The sequence below is a fragment of the Salvia hispanica genome, chromosome 2, assembly GCF_023119035.1.
Source record: "Salvia hispanica cultivar TCC Black 2014 chromosome 2, UniMelb_Shisp_WGS_1.0, whole genome shotgun sequence".
In the NCBI taxonomy this organism is placed as follows: Eukaryota; Viridiplantae; Streptophyta; class Magnoliopsida; order Lamiales; family Lamiaceae; genus Salvia; species Salvia hispanica.
In genome coordinates, this window is record NC_062966.1 from 8,883,591 (window position 1) to 8,900,442 (window position 16,852).

Genomic DNA, 16,852 nt, shown 5'->3' on the forward strand with positions numbered 1-16,852 from the left:
TCCAGTTCCCCCTGCTAATGCATCGGTGGGAGTACAGAATGCGCATAAACGGTGGCATAAGGAGAATGAGATGGCTAAGAGCTACATGTTAGCATCTATGTCTTCAGTATTCAAGCATCAGCAGTCTGCCATGGCGACTGCCACCGAGATTATGCAAAATCTTGCAAATCTTTTTGGTACTCAGAATCGAACGACTAAGTCTCAAGCCTTTCGGAGTATCATGACGAAGACTATGAAGGAAGGCACATCTGTGAGGCAACATGTCCTCGAAATGATGAGCCACCTCAACCAGATTGAGGTTTTGGGAGGGACGATCGATCCCAAGTCCCAGATTACTATAATCCTTCAGAGTCTTCCCCCTAGCTTCCAGCAGTTCAAGCTCAATTTCGAGATGAACAAGCGGGATTACACTTTGGCTGAGCTGCTAACTGAACTTCAGTCAGCGGAGGACCTTATGGTTCAAACTAAGGAAGCTATGCTGAGTTTGGCGCCTAATTCCTCTGGCTCTAAGCCTCGCGCAGGAAAGAAAAAGGCACCGAACCCAATGGAAGTTAAGAATGCTAAGGGAAAGAAGAAGAAGAAGGCTTATAAGAAGCCTACTGGAAAATGCTTCAAGTGTGGAGAGAAAGGTCATTGGAAGCCAGACTGTCCTAAAAAGGGCAAGGCTACAAGTATGCACCATGCTCTAGTAGTCGAGTCATGTTTAACTTCGACATCTACTCATACGTGGGTTATTGATACTGGAGCAACTGATCATATATGTTTTGAAGCTGACTTAATGCAGGTGACAAGATGGTTATATGATCGTGAGATCGAAGTCTAGTTGGGCGACGCTACTAAAGTGGCGGCCGTTGAAGTGGGAGACGTTTATTTGCGTTTTTCTTGTGATAGAGTTTTTATTTTGAAGAATGTTTTGTTGATACCTTCTTTTAGAAGAAATTTAATTTCAGTTTCTAAATTGTCTTTTGATGGATATTCGATTTCTTTTAATGACAATTGCGTTATTAAGAAAGATGGTTCTTATATCTGTCGTGGTATCATGGAAAACAATCTGTACACAATCACTTCTACACAATTTAATCAACGTAAATCAAAACTCAATGCTACATCGAAAGTTTCTAAGAAAAAATAAAAACCTTTAATTTCAATGAACGAAACGTACTTATGGAACCTTAGACTTGGTCATGCCAATGAGAGAAGGATTCATGCGATGGTTGATCAAGATCTTACTAAAGGTCTTGAGAAGGAACCGTTTTCAAAGTATGAATCCTGTTTGGAAGGCAAGATGACTAAGAGACCTTTTAGGTCAAAGGGTAATAGGGTCAAGGAAGTACTTGAGCTCGTTCATACTGATGTGTGTGGACCAATGTCAACCGAGGCAAGGGGCGGTTTTCGATATTTCATCACCTTCATTGATGACTTCTCGAAAATTGGATATGTCTATTTGATGCGCTACAAGTCTAAAACTTTTGACAAGTTCAAGGAGTTTAAGGTTGCTGTAGAGACGCGTCATGGTAAGATTATCAAATGCCTGCGATCTGATCGCGGAGGCGAGTACCTAAGTGCCGAGTTTTTGGACTACTTATCAGCGTCGGGAATTCAATCCCAACTGACTGCGCCGGGCACACCCCAGCAGAATGGCATAGCTGAAAGAAGGAATATGACTTTGTTAAACATGGTCCGTTCGATGATGAGTTATGCATGGTTACCAATTTCGTTTTGGGGACATGCATTGCTATCTACAAGCCATATATTAGACAACTTACCTTCTAAATCAGTTCCTACTACCCCATATGAGTTGTGGACTGGGCGTAAGCCCAATCTGGAACATCTCAGAGTATGGGGTTGTCCGGCTCATGTATTGGAAAAGGATCCAACTAAGCTAGAATTTAGGACGGAGGTATGTGTGTTTATAGGTTACCCTAAAGGATCGAAAGCTTATGAATTCTATAGTCTCCGATATAAGAAAGTCATTGTGTGTGAATGTGTAGCACAAGGCCAATAAAGCGGTAGATATACTCGAAAGCATTCTTTGAGTATAAGTGGGAGATTGTTGGGGTTTGTATACTAAAAGATGCTTCGAGCGTACATGCCTTTGTACAATCAGTTTGTGCATGTATACGAGAAACACCACGTCCACTTGTTTACCTATTTATGAGAAAAAATAATATAATATAATGGTTTATTATTGAAATATAATAAACAAGTCTAAGGCTTTTTACTAAAAAGGTCAAGTAGGGAAATTCGATAAATCTTCTCATGAGTTTTCCAGTAGGGGACTTGACCAGATCTAGTAAGAAGAAAAACGTATTCACAACCTAGATAGGTTTTGGCTACCTATTGGTACGGTTGCGGTGTTTGTGATAATTCTCTCTTACCTAAGAAGAGATTAGTAACACCGGTGTGGTAAAACACTGAAAGGATCTAATCCGAAATGTATTCTTTATTGCTATCTACTGAAAGAATATATTTCAGAAAGTTTAGTATTTTCTAGTCTATGATATTAATATCAATATTGTTTATTCATTCAAACGCCACTTTGACTTATCAATATGTGAGAGTTTGTACGTAACTCAAGTTCATGATATCTTGGGTGTTAGTTATTAAATAACATGAAGGTATTTGAATATTATTTCATAGAATTCGCGTGCCCAGTGTGGTATGATTAAATCCCTAAGGGGTGATCCCCAAGAGGTGTTTGAAAAAGGAATTTATTATTCAGAAAACTGCGCAGTTGGAATTTATTCCACGAATAATAAATAAAGTTTCAAACTAGAAAAACTCTTTAGAGAATTAATTTTATTCTAGTCACGTAGCAGACAAAAGAATTAAATTGACGGATCAAGATAATCTTAAACGCGGGAAATATTATAAAATAAAATGGACCCAAGTTATTTGTAATTTGGTGATTTAAGTGGGAGTGCAATATTATTCTTTAGTGGAACAAAATAATATTCCATTGATAATATATTAAATCATGAGTCATTTGATTTAATTAGTTAATTATCTAATGGGTGAGCCCACCACTTAAATCATTCCATGGATCCCCTTACTAGCCCATTAAGTCCACTATAAATATTGATGAGATGTGGAAACCCTAGCACACAATTCAAGACAACACAAAACCCTAACCCTAGCCTAAAAATCGGCGCCTCCTCTCCTCTCCCTCTTGGCATCGATCTTCGTGCCTAGCACGCGGGAGAATTAGGGTTTTGATTATTGTTCTTGATCTATCCTAATTCATAGGATTAGATCGAGGCAACTTCGTGTATTGTGTTTGGATTTTCCTATATCTATTCAAAAGTTATTTATTGATTATCTAAGATCCGCTCACATGGATGGGTGATCAAGGACAAGGGAATAGTACGGAAGATTTGTGGTCGATAAACCAAGGATCGCCCGGAGGTGCAGCAAGCAACGTCAATCCGATATCGGATTATGAGGTAACAATCGAATCTACATCGAATATGCATGATTATGTGTTTATTTGATGTTATATCTATAGATCTATGTTTATTGCATAAAATTGGAGTCGAATGCATAATCACCTAAATAGATCCGTTAAGGACCTGTTTGTTTTCCGTGTCTTCCGTTGCGGTAGTCCCAACAATTGGTATCGGAGCCAATTTTTAGGCTCTGATTATGTATTTGATTAATTGAATTTTTCGAAAATTGTAGTGTAAAAACTTGGGATTTTCGAAAATAATGCAATACATGTTATATGTTTATAATATGTGTTGGATCTATGATTTTCCCGATTTTCTTTTCGGATCTATGATATGATGTTCTAGATCGATGAAAGAATATTATGAATCTTGAATTTTATTCAAGTTTTTCACAAAAATATTCTAGATCTATGATGCACATCATTAGATCTATATATTCTAAGTAATATATATACTAGATTATATGTTTGTTGATTACATATATGTATGGGTTTAAGTGAATATATGTTTTTAAATGAAGAAATAAAGTGGTCCATGATTTAATACTTGGATCGATGAAAGAATATTATGAATCTTGAATTTTTATTCGAGAATTTCACAATAATATTCTAGATCCAAGCAAGTATTCATAGATCTATAGTTTTATGTTCTTAATATGCTAGAACAATTTAAATTGCTAAAATGCTAGATGTTTAAATATGTATATTTGATATGAACATAAAAGATTGTTACAAATTAAGAAACGATTGATTAAGATTTAAGATCACGATCAAGTGAAGCGACCGCGATGAATCAAGTTAATTAAATTGAAAACGACTAAATGAACACAAGGGTTAAAACCTAAATATGTTTGCGTTCCGCACTGCCTTCATTGGGGATCCGAGATCCAGATCCGGTAGAAGAGGCAGCGGCGGCTTTGGCTGATCGGAAAAGGAGACTGAAGCGGCGCCGACGAAGGCCGCAGCCATGGATCCTTGTTGATCCAGCCATGGCAGCGACGTCTTCAGGAAGTCGGTGGCCGGGGAGTCGCCGTCTTCACCGAGCAGCGACTCCGGGCAGAAGCAGCAGCAGCGGCGTCCTCGGGCAGCGGCGGATGAGCTGTCCTCGTCGGACAGCAGCTGTCATCTCGCCGGGCAGCAGCTTCACAGCCGCTGGACAGCAGCGATGATCAGCTCCAGATCTTGGCAGCTGCGACGTCATCTTCAATCTTTGCCACGTCGGACAGCCATGCTTATCGCCGGCTCATGGCAGCGGCAACAGCCGCTTTGGACAGCGGATTCCCTGACTTCGGTTGGGGCAGCGGTTCTCGTTGATTGATAGCTCCGGCTGCTCCAGTGGGAGCGGCAGCAACGGACGGCGGCGGTCAGCAATAGCGACGACGCTGCAGTGGGAGCAGCGGCGGCAGCCGCGGGAGGCGGCGGAGGTCAGACGCGGCAGCAGCAGCTGCTGCGAGGCCCAGTGGTGGGCTAAACCCTAATTAGGGTTTTGGTCGCGTCGTCTCGTTCTTCGTTTTCGTGTTTTCGTTTCTTAACACACAAGTTAGGGATGTCAATCTAGCCCGAAACCCACGGGTCGACCCGAGTTACCCGGTAAAATCATAGGGTTAGGGCTGAAAAATCGCAACCCATATTCAGAAGCGGGCTACACGGGCTAACCCGTTCGGGTTGGTGGGTTATACGGGCTGGCCCGGTGGGTTGCGGGTTAGCCCACGGGTTGAGCATTTAATATAAAATATAATTAAAATTTTAGATTATATACTTATGTGAAAAATATTTGGTAATATCAATATTAAATATAGTACAAAATTTGATATCAAGAATATAAGGTAATTATGTCTTCTCTCTCAAATTAAGTTAGAGTTATATGAAATGCATGATTTCCATTTAATTGTATTCTGATTCAGTGTGATATTAATTAAACGATATGTTTATCTATTTTGTTTCAATTTTCAATTGCTATTATTTTCTTTCTCTTGATCACTGTGATAATACTTTACTATTTGCGACAATCTACTTTAAATAATTTAGAATATTGGATTGGATAGAAAGTACATATAAGATTACTAATAGCCTGTGGGTTAGCTCGAAACCCGAAGATTTAGGGTTAGGGCCGAAAATTTATAACTCGAAAAATTCACAGCCCAAACAACCCGCACCCAAATAGCCCGACAACCCGAGTGGATTGGCCAGAACCCGAGCGGGTTAGCCCAATTGACATCCCTAACACAAGTAATTTATAATTGTGGTTTAAAATCCTAAACCTAGAATAATTAAATATCTTGTGGGAATTAGAATGATTTTGCAATTAAATCAAGATTCTAATTTAAAAGAGAATAATTGTCTTCTTTAAATATTGCCAATTGAATAATTAGTCAAATAATTGATTTAATTTGTTAATTAGTTGATTTTGGTAGATTATTTCCATCTAGATAATATCATGATAATTAGCATAAGGAAATTCAATATTTGTTTGATCTAATTTTTGGCTTTTCCATAATTGGATGAAATTTTAAAGAATATTCTCGCTATATGCTTTCATGTTTTATTTTAAGGTTTAATTGAAATTGTCTTAATTTTAATTGGTGTATTATGAAATTATTTCCTAGAAATATACCTAAGGAAAAGACATAAGTCTTTCAATTGTTTTAAACCATTAAAATTTTCAAAAATTGCACTAGTAATAATTGGATGGATTTTAATTGGAATCTAATTCCTAGTTTGAATTTTGGCTTTAATATGATGTAGGTGAATTTGATTTCATTTAGATAACATCGGTTTAATTAAAGAAGTGAAAAATTCATTTGGCATTAACATGCTACTTAAATCCTAAATTATTAAAGTTTGAAATAGTTAATTGGATTTTAATTGGAATTCAATACCTAGTTTAAAATTTGAATTTTATCTTTAATTTTGATGAAGGTGAATTTGTTTCATCTAGATAACATCAAGTTGATTTAAAGATATGAGAAATGCATAGAGCATTAATTTTGCTATTAAAATCCTTAATTATTTGATTTTTTTTTCTTTAATTTTGATGAAGGTGAATTTTATTTCATCTAAAAAATATCATTATGAATTAAAGATGTAATAAGATTCTTCTTGTCATGTGATTTTATTTGAAAGCTATGAGAATTTTAATTCTCGAATTTAATTGGTGTGTTTTAAATGGATTTTATCTTGATTGGATAAATGCGGATTTATATATCCAAGTGGGCATTTTAAATTGAGACTTAGCTAATCTTTTATGATATACACCTAGACATTAATTTTAGGATAAGAATGGATTAATTCTATCTAAGTAAATCCTAATAGTATTAAAAGGTAATTCTAATAATCAAGATACGTTATTTTAACTAATAATGTATGATTGTTTAAAATTAGACTTAATGTCTAGATAATCTTGTTTATGTGGAGATAGAATTTTAATTCTATCTGTTTTTTTAGATGCTTAATTAAATGATCAAGTTTCGTCATTATGTTTATGTGAACCTTTTGTAAATGTGTTTACATGTTTTATTGATGAAAGATGGATATTTAATTTGAGTTATGTTTTTATTTGTTAAAAACTAGTTTAACTCATGCATCGCCTATGTACTTATTGCCTTGCATGCATAGCTAGTACATGTTTAATTATTCTTTGAATGTGGATACCTGCCTTATCTGCTTAAGTGATAATTAAACTATTAAAACCACCAACAAGAAAATATGAAGCGATAATTACAACACGTTTGTATATGGCCTCCATAAAATTGGTCTTAGTGCGAAGTAGTGACCGGCTTGTCTTTACGGGAGGAACATTACTAGTTCGTAAGTTTGGACTTCTCTAGATAAAGGTTATTAAAATCGTAAAATTAGTTTTTCAGTAATATCGCGACTGGTCTTTACCGGAGCAATATTGCTGCGAAATTATAAGGATTGTATTTTAATAATGCTTAGAGGGAGCTATAGGAGGAGGTGCTTGTCCGGTTCGACCTTTCTTTAGAGGAGTTCACGCACAAGTAAAGAATCCTTAGTGCTTAATTTTATGGTTATACGCTTTAGCATTGTTAGTCAGCCATGCCATTCTTATGGTCTCTGGACTATCTGTCGACATTGTGGCCAGTAAAAATAATGAATTTCTTGCATGAATAAGACACGGCTTCCTAGTAGAAGAACATTTGTGCTTGATTTTTGTGGATGTAAAATTGATGAATTGTTTTGTGGTTATTTGCAATTCTTTGAAATTTTACATGTTTATATTATTGGTATTTATTCTCAGCTTGAACGAAAGATGTTTACTACTTGGGAAGTTTATAGTGTGATCCTTAAATCAAAGGAACGCGATTCTGATTCTTATTTGGATTGGAAAAGGAGACTTGACATTGATCAGTTGGCTAGCGATTTGAGGTTGGTCCTCACTAAGGATCGCCCCTCTGCTTATTACATATCAGACAAGGAAAAGGATGCTTGTGATCGATGGGATACCGCGAGCGGTCATGTCAAGAAGTTTTTGTTGGCCTCGGTCGGCAATGCTCTTGGCTGGATTGACAAGCCCGACAGGTCATTGATTGAAGAACCTAAATGGTTTGATGAAATGTCCACCAAGTGTCTCATGAGATCGGTGGTGAACATTTTGACAGAACGGAAGCTTGAAGGAGAACCGCTTCGGAGGCTGCAAAAGAGGCTATGGCTTAAGAACTTCCTTCTGGACTTAGGTGTGGTTACGAATATGCCCAAGAGCATCACTATTTATTGTGACAATTCTGGTGCTGTGGCAAATTCGAGGGAACCACGGACTCATAGAGCGAACAAGCACATAGAGAGAAAGTATCATATCATTAGAGATATAGTGCAGAGAGGAGAAATACAAGTGGTCAAGATTGAGTCAGAAAACAACCTGGCAGATCCCTTCACGAAGGCATTAGCGGTCAAGCCATTTGAGAGCCATGTTGAAGGAATGGGAGTTCGACTAATACAAGACCTCAATCCGCTTTCAGTATAAGTGGGAGAATTAGACGTTAGCACATTTTTGTATACTCGAAAGTGTTTTGAGTATAATTGGGAGATTGTTAGAGTTTGTATACTAGAAATCACGTTTCAAGTGATTGAATACTGTAAAACTCTTATTTTATTTTCCAAGGAATAAAACAGATTATTTTTGTCATAATGTTGTTATGTTTTACATTTAATGGATGTTAATTGCATGTTTAAATGTATAAGTTAACTTAACAAAGTCTAAGTCTTTGTTTTAGTAGACCGGTTGTGGGCGGCGTCCACTTTAAGGTAACACGGCCAGTCCTAAACAAAGAAAAAGAAGAATTTCACGACCTAGATGGAATTAGACTATCCATTGTGAAAGGTTGCAATGTCAGTCCGCATATTTCTAAGCCTTACTGAAATAAGATGACATTGGTGTGGTAAAGCACTGAACGGATCTAACAACAAGACTTGTCATTGGGCTATCTACTGAAAGGCGAGGTCTTGATAAATATTTGTTTCTTAATCAATGTAGGTTAGCATTGAGCATACGGTATTGATTATGCATTACTTTGACTTATCAAATGGTGCGGGTTTTTCATAACCCAATAATCCTGATATATTGGGTAGTTGTGATTAATATCTAGCGGTGCTAGGATTGCTATTATGTTGAATCGTGCGTGAGGTGAGTCTCGTTTGATAATGTCCTCAAGAGGAGCGCGAAACAAGGTTTTATTATTCGGAACCTAGCTAGTTGGAGTTTAATTACTCTATGAATAATAAATAAGCTTTTCATGCTAAGTCCACTCTTAGAATTAATAAGAAGTTAATTAATTAAGTCCATAGCAGACGTTAATTAATTAATGGACATTTTTATCTTAAGCGCGGGAAATGAAAGTTAAAACGGAAACACAGATTACTTATAATTTCGGATTTGGATGGGGAGAGTTCAATATTACTTCTGTAGTGGCTGCTCGTAATATTCCAATTAAAGCTTATATTAAATTGTGGGTTCAATTTAATTAGTAAATGAGCCCATATCTAAAACCTTCCATAGATCCCTGTCTGAGCCCAAAAGGAACTTAATATAAATAGGAGAATAAAGGAGACAGAAATCATAAGTTTTACAGTTAAAATTTTCGTCCCCCTCTAGTAAGAGGAGTTCGAATTTCTCTCCAAATTGGAAAATGATTTCTTCTGTCTTCTTTATTTAAGTCCTAGTATTCCGGTGAGATCAGCCCACACTGATATTGGAGTACAGTTCGGGAACCAGAGAGAAGATCTGTGGTCTAGTATTCAAAGCGTCTCGTGGAAAAGTCGCTATCATCATCAATTCTTTGGAGAATTAATTATGTATTATTCTGCTCCGTAGAAAATCATGTTTTAGGTTTCAATATTCTTAAAGCATGATTAATTCAAGTTATGAGCATGATACATGTGAGAATTACGTGAATAGATTTTGTATAAATAATCTGCTAAATAGATCTGATTATTATGTGATTTATTTGTTCGATTAATAATTATTAAATTATGATAATTCGGAGCACGCTTCCGCTGCCAATTCCTTCAGGACCTACTCGAGATTGTTTCTACGACACGGGGTTGGTGTTAGCCACCACGCCTTAATCACTTGAGCATTTATTTAAATACTAGAGTGGGAAACTTGAACTTTAAACTGGGGTTGAGAGCTTGAACTAAATGTAACTAAGCGAGCATGAATGGAAGGGTGTTGTGAAAGCTTGAGAGAAAAACTAGATTGGAATCAGAGACAAGACATGGAAATTTCCTAAATTAATGGCAACTTGAGACAAAGAAAAGCTTGAAATCATTTCAGAAACATGAGTAAATAACATTATCAACATGAAAATAAACTAAAGCTTCATAAAACTAGAAATAAACTGAGATCCAACAGCGGAGTCGTCAATTCTTCTGTTGAAACCCATTGATCTAACTAGAAAGCAAGGTGTGAAGGAGCTTCTAAGATGGAGTCGTCAATTCCACCGTTGAAACGGCCAGCACACTGTAAATCTACACCTAAGTCTTGAAAACATGAAATGAAAGCTTCATAAAACTGGAAATAAACCGAGATCCAACGGCGGAGTCGTCAATTCCTCCGATGAAACTAGGGATCTAACTACAGCGTCTCAAAAGCGGTAAAGGAAGCAAGGATCCAACATCGGAGCCGTCAATACCTCTGCCGAAATCATTAAATCTAACTAGAAAGCGAGGTGTGAAAGAGCTTCTAAGATGGAGGCATCAATTCCATCGTCGAATCAACCAACACACTGTAAACCTGCACTAAAAGTATGGAAAACATGAAATTAAATGTAATCCCGATGTCGAAGTCGCCAATTCCTCTATTGAAACTACAGAGCTAAACATGGATCTAAACATCTAAATTACCAATTGCGAAAAACATCCAAGAAATATAAGTAAATAGCATCATCAACATGAAAATAAACAAAGGCTTCATAAAATTGAAAATAAGTGAGATCCAGCGCCAAAGTCGTCAATTCCTTTGCCGAACCCATTAAGTCTAACTAGAAAGCAAGGTGGTGAAGGAGCTTCTAAGATGGAGGCATCAATTGCACCGTCAAAACGACCAACACAATGTAAATCTACACTAAAGTCTTGAAAACATGAAATTAAATGTAATCCCGACGTCGGAGTTGTCAATTCTTCCGTCGGAACTACAGAGCTAAGCTAAGAAAATAGTAACTAAACTAAACTAAGCTAAGAAAGCTCCCTACCTAAACTACGATAGCGTTAAGCGCTCCTTCTTTATTGTAGAAAACTTCTTATTTATAGAGCGGCTTCAGCTTCAACCCTAAGGCAACTTCTCGTCTGATTGACCATTTTACCCTTGCAGTAATTTAGGATGATCCAGCAGATACGTCTTCATGTGGTGGCTTGATCAGCTCATGTCTCCTCTTGATCAACTTGTTGGCCGCCTGGTATGGTCAATTCACCTTTGCCCACTGATTAGCTTGCACCATCTGCTTGATCCAGTTTGATCAACTAGCATGGCTGCCTGGCATTGTCATCCATTTAGGCCCTCTTGATCCGATTGTCTCCAACTAATCAATTTGTCTTCAGATTTGACCATTTTTCGCTCCTTTTCTGGGTTGATCAAGTTATTCGTGCATTCTGCCGCTTCAACACTTTTTAGTTCCAGCACACTTAAATTCACCACTTTTTTCGCACATTATCAACCCGGTTAGTGTATAATATCACCCAAAACCAATGCATGAAATGAGCCTTATCAATTAATCAAACAATGCATATACATACAAAAACGAATTCGTACATCAAATTCTATATGAAACCAAAACCAAAGAGTAAAAACATAAATTCTATGATAGTGAAGGTAATATGCCAGCCAAATGGATTTATAAACCCTAGGGAAAAGGATTAATCTCCCTGACCTCAGTGAAGTTTTCTTTAGTCAATCGATCCTACAACCTAGCCCGAAGGGTTGCTAAACCCAAAGGATTTGGATTCAACTACAACAAAAACATTAAACTGCTTATTTCGTACATTATGCAGAGAGAGCATGTACATTAAAAAATCATATGTGTACATTATACGAATAATTTTTTTACATTATTCATTGTTAGGCATGTACATTATAAGACTATATTCGTACACTATTTCCTGTATAAATCCAATACTCACATTAGAAAACGAAATTATAAGCATGTGTTGGTAATATGTCCTAGCCCCATGGATTGCTAAATCCTAGGGGAATGATTCTAACTCCATGCAATTGGTGATGGTTTCGTTTGTGAGTCGGTACTACAACCTAGCCCCATGGATTGCGAAACCCAAAGTGTATGGATTCAACTAGACTCACACATTAAACTACTTCTTTCGTACATTAATCATAGAACGCATATACATTACAAAAACGGATTCGTACATCAAATTTTATATGAAACCAAAACCAAAGAGTAAAAACATAAATTCTATGACATTGAAGGTAATATGCCCTAGCCAAATGGATTTATAAACCCTAGGGAAAAGGATTAATCTCCTTGGCCTTGGTGAAGTTTTATTTAGTCAATCGGTACTACAACTTAACCCGATGGGTTGCTAAACCCAAAGGGTATGGATTCAACTACACCAAAATATTAAACTGCTTATTTCGTACATTAAAAAATCATATGCGTCGATCATCATTACAAGCAAAGGACGAACAGTATTCACAAATTCATAAAACAAATGCAAGCAATACGAGAGATCTAAAGGGTATTCACAAATCTTAAATACAAAATACAAAACTACCTTCTTCCATCGTCCACAACTGCAGATGAATTGATAGGTTTAATAACGATTTCCTACATGAATTGACGACTACGGTCGAACAAATGTATTTACTCGAATTGTTGGAAGCAGAAGGCGATGAAGAATTACAGTAATTCTCCTCTCCAGAATCGGCGCAGAGAAGATTATTAGTGGTGATGTGTGATAATGACGGAAAACAAATCTCCCAGAATAAAAATCATACGTGAATCATGGGTTATGAATAACTGTTGATTTTGTGCTATACCATCCGTACCCTTTTCAATTTTTTATTATTAAATTTAATTCCAAGTGGCTCATATATTAACCATCAGATAACCACTAATCAATGGATGGAATTAGTTTTAATTTTTAACAGCTTTTTACACATTAATCTAAATACATCCCTATGAAGGGGAGTGATCAATGGCTAACTCGTCATTTAATTATTAACTACAACTAATTTATGACCATAGCATTTTAGAAAACTTGTGGTCTATAATTTGTCGCGTGTAATTTTCGCTTTTATTAATTAATTCGAAAAAAATTTAAAAAATACCAAATTAGGGTTTTGGATGAAAATGTCAATATAGTGTTTCAAAAATATCAACATAATGCTTTGAGAATGTCAACACAACGCTTTGAGAATGTTAACGCATTGCTTATATTGACATTCTACATATATTATATTGACGTATTTTATATACTATATTGTGTGCTGTACGAAAAAATTAAAAAATTTTTAAATTTGTTTCAAATTTTGACGTCGGAACATATGCAAGTGAGATCTCGTTAGAATCCTTATGAAATTATCTTTAATTTGATATAACCTCCCCTCCCTATGAATATATTGAAACATATTATTAATACTATTATTATATGATTTGCAATTAATTTTGCATATTTTTTCTATCAAATTTAATGTTTAGACTGATGGAGAACTAAAAAAAAACAAAAGATTTAAATTAATAGTATTTGAAAGTAGTAGTACTTGCTAAAATAAAATTTGAAGCCAATATTGTCTGGCTTCTAATATGGTATCTGCGTGAAGCCTTAAACCAAACCCACTAAGAAATCAGAAATGGCTTTGAGACCAGTAGTACCAACCCCGTCGGAAACCGGCAGCGAATGGGGGAATGTGTCGGCTGTGCTATTTGACATGGATGGGGTGCTGTGTAACAGTGAGGATCTCTCCAGGTTAGCAGCTGTCGATGTTTTCGCCGAGATGGGAGTTCAAGTCACGGCTCAAGACTTCGTACCCTTTATGGGCACAGGTATACTCCTATTTCTTTCGATCTCTTCATAACTCTGCTCCTCTTGTTTATTTATCAATGTATAATTGCATTATTATCCATCAATTTGAATCAGGTGAAGCTAATTTTTTGGGAGGTGTTGCTTCTGTAAAGGGTGTGAAGGGCTTTAATCCGGAGTCTGCAAAGAAGAGATTCTTTGAGTTATACCTGGATAAGGTGGTTCAGCATTTTTAACGCAATTAATTTACTTATCCATTCATTCCATGAACATATTCCACTTTTTTGCAGTATGCAAAGCCAAATTCTGGCATTGGCTTCCCTGGTGCCTATGAACTTATAGTGCAGGTGTACTTGCTACAAAAGCATTTTTATTGCTCATTTTCACTATTTTTTTATTTTCGGTTGAATTTACTGCTGTGTGAATTCAGTGCAAAAACCATGGCCTTAAAGTTGCCGTTGCATCTAGTGCTGACCGTATCAAAGTTGATGCCAATTTAGCAGCTGCTGGTTTGAAAGTATCAATGTGAGTTTAGTCGTAAAATGTTTGATGGCATTGTTTACATGGTGAAATGCAATCATGAACTAACATTAGACTAAAGGTTGTACTAACAAAGGGAAATAGTGTTAAGTTTATCTCAAGACTCATTTGAGCTTCAAGTCCTAGGTTTAATCAATATCATCCTTCTAAAACTTAAGTGTGATTATACTGCTTACTTGTTGTAGCTCTATATGAGCATTAGGGAAGGCTGTGAATGCTTGGACATATTGTATCATACTGACCATGAGCAAATAATTTTTTTCTGTAGAATATCCATTCCAGAATTGTACATTAGAACAATGCAATTACTTGAGGAACTAGTGATGGCTGCTGAATGGAGTTTACTTTTACAAGTTTTATACGTTTGTAGCTTTTTCCAGGTGATGAAAATGCCTCTGGTCTGTTTTCTGTTACATTAACAGGTTTGATGCTGTTGTATCAGCGGATGCATTTGAAAATTTGAAACCTGCCCCTGATATTTTCTTAGCTGCATCAAAAATATTGGGTGTGCCAACAAATGAGGTCTGCTTCTATAACTGCCTTTCTCGGTGGCTATTGTTCTTTTTCTTAGCTCTTAATTAGGCATTATTGAAGCCACGGTGTAGTAGTCTAATCTAATGAATTTACTGTTATATGGTACTGTAGCTATTATCATCCAAAAAGTATTGAGACATTTCAGATATTTTGTGCTTTAAATTATCTAGTTATTATATATAGTTGCAAAACTCATTGAGGATATGAAAAGAGTGCCAGAACTTAGATTGATTGCCTGAATCTTTGTGTTGCAGTGCCTTGTGATTGAAGATGCATTAGCTGGAGTTCAAGCTGCAAAATCTGCTTGCATGAGGTAAGGATTTGTGGCTTACTTATCACTCGGATTATTCTGCATTACTCCTGATTCTTCCTGCAAGGTTTCTCTTTGTGCATTTGAGTACATTGATGCAAGTCTATGATCTCGTTCATATGCAAAATTTCCATCTTGTTCTGGTTACAAATTTATGTATTTGCAATGAGAAAATTTTATAAATTTTGAAGTGCAGCATCTTACAATAGGTTGAGCTATGCCAATTAATAAGTACAAAATATATGACTAAATGATCCACATTATAACAGTGTAAAAAGCTTATAGAAGTTTGGAATCTTTTTGGTTTGACACCCAAGAACAAGTGACCTTACTTAGTGTATCCCAATTCCCAAACTTTATTTTGGAATTCATCAATTCAATGCAACCCCTTTCCTTTTCTCTTCTCTGCGATTAATTTATGGGCTTATAGAGAATTTGGTGTGGTTGCAGATGCATAGCTGTAACAACAACATTAGGTGAAGATACTTTAAGGGCTGCTGGTCCATCACTTATCAGGAAGGAGATAGGAGATATTTGCTTTAATGATATTCTTAATGGTGGCTCTGATTGAGACTCCTCTTGTATAACATCTGAAACAGATATACTTGGAAGATTTTATCCATTTTGATGAATAAAATTTTAGTTTTCACTTATTTATGTTTTCTTGTTTCTGTAAAGTTTGTTATATTTCTTTCAGGCTAGCAAGTGTAGATTCACTTAGCTATGCACTTCCCTACAAAAGCATTGGTGCAATGGTGCTTGATGTTAAGATTTCCTGATGCAAATAACAAGAAAATATTGCAAATTCAGATAAGCAACCTTCTGAAAACAGTTCGTGCAGTAAAGAAACTGAAGAATTCAAGAGTACAGATTCTATGAATTCACACGTTCAGTGAAATAACAAAGAGATTATGAATAAAAAAAATGGGAAATTAATTGATAAAAGTAACTGAAACAAACAATGTAAGGGAAACTGTGAAGCCTTCCTTTTTCGATCCCTCAAACGAACTTTTGTGACTTTGTGTTATAGAAATAGTGTTTCGAGATCTTGATATAGGCGCTGCCATCGACAGCAACTGTGGAAGAGAGGATTAAACGGGTAACACCTCATAATCACCATCTCGGTATCTTCTCCGATGAATATGGCACAAAGGCATGTGCAGTGTTATGTCAAAATATGTGAATTGTTACACTTAGGCCTGCTTATTCGGCCGGTTCCGGTTCTAACTGGACCGGTTGACCGGTTAACCGGTTTTAAATTTTCATACATTCAAGAACCGGAACCGGACCGATCGGTTCCGGTTTGGAATCGGCCGGTTAAGAACTGGTCGATTCCGGTTCCGAACCGGAACCGATGTGTAATTTTAATCTGAATTTATTTATAATTTTAAATAGTTCAATACTAAAAAAATAATAATCCAACATCTATAATTATAACAAATAATACCTAAAATTTAAAATAAATACACAAAATACAAACCAACAATACAATAATATTCATATATGGATAAGAGTGATGCCAAGTGTAGTAGGTC

The 16,852-nt window shown here is 36.2% G+C and overlaps 1 protein-coding gene across 1 annotated transcript; it reads left to right on the forward strand.

Moving 5' to 3' along the window:
* The first annotated feature begins 13,704 nt into the window (after nt 1-13,704).
* On the forward strand, nt 13,705-15,970 carry LOC125207747 (protein SUPPRESSOR OF QUENCHING 1, chloroplastic-like). Its single transcript, XM_048107223.1, has 7 exons — nt 13,705-13,956; nt 14,051-14,151; nt 14,224-14,280; nt 14,364-14,458; nt 14,896-14,995; nt 15,262-15,320; nt 15,768-15,970. Exons 1-7 carry the CDS (start codon nt 13,764-13,766, stop codon nt 15,886-15,888), a joined length of 726 nt encoding a protein of 241 aa, XP_047963180.1. The 5' UTR covers nt 13,705-13,763; the 3' UTR covers nt 15,889-15,970.
* Nucleotides 15,971-16,852: the final 882 nt, after the last annotated feature.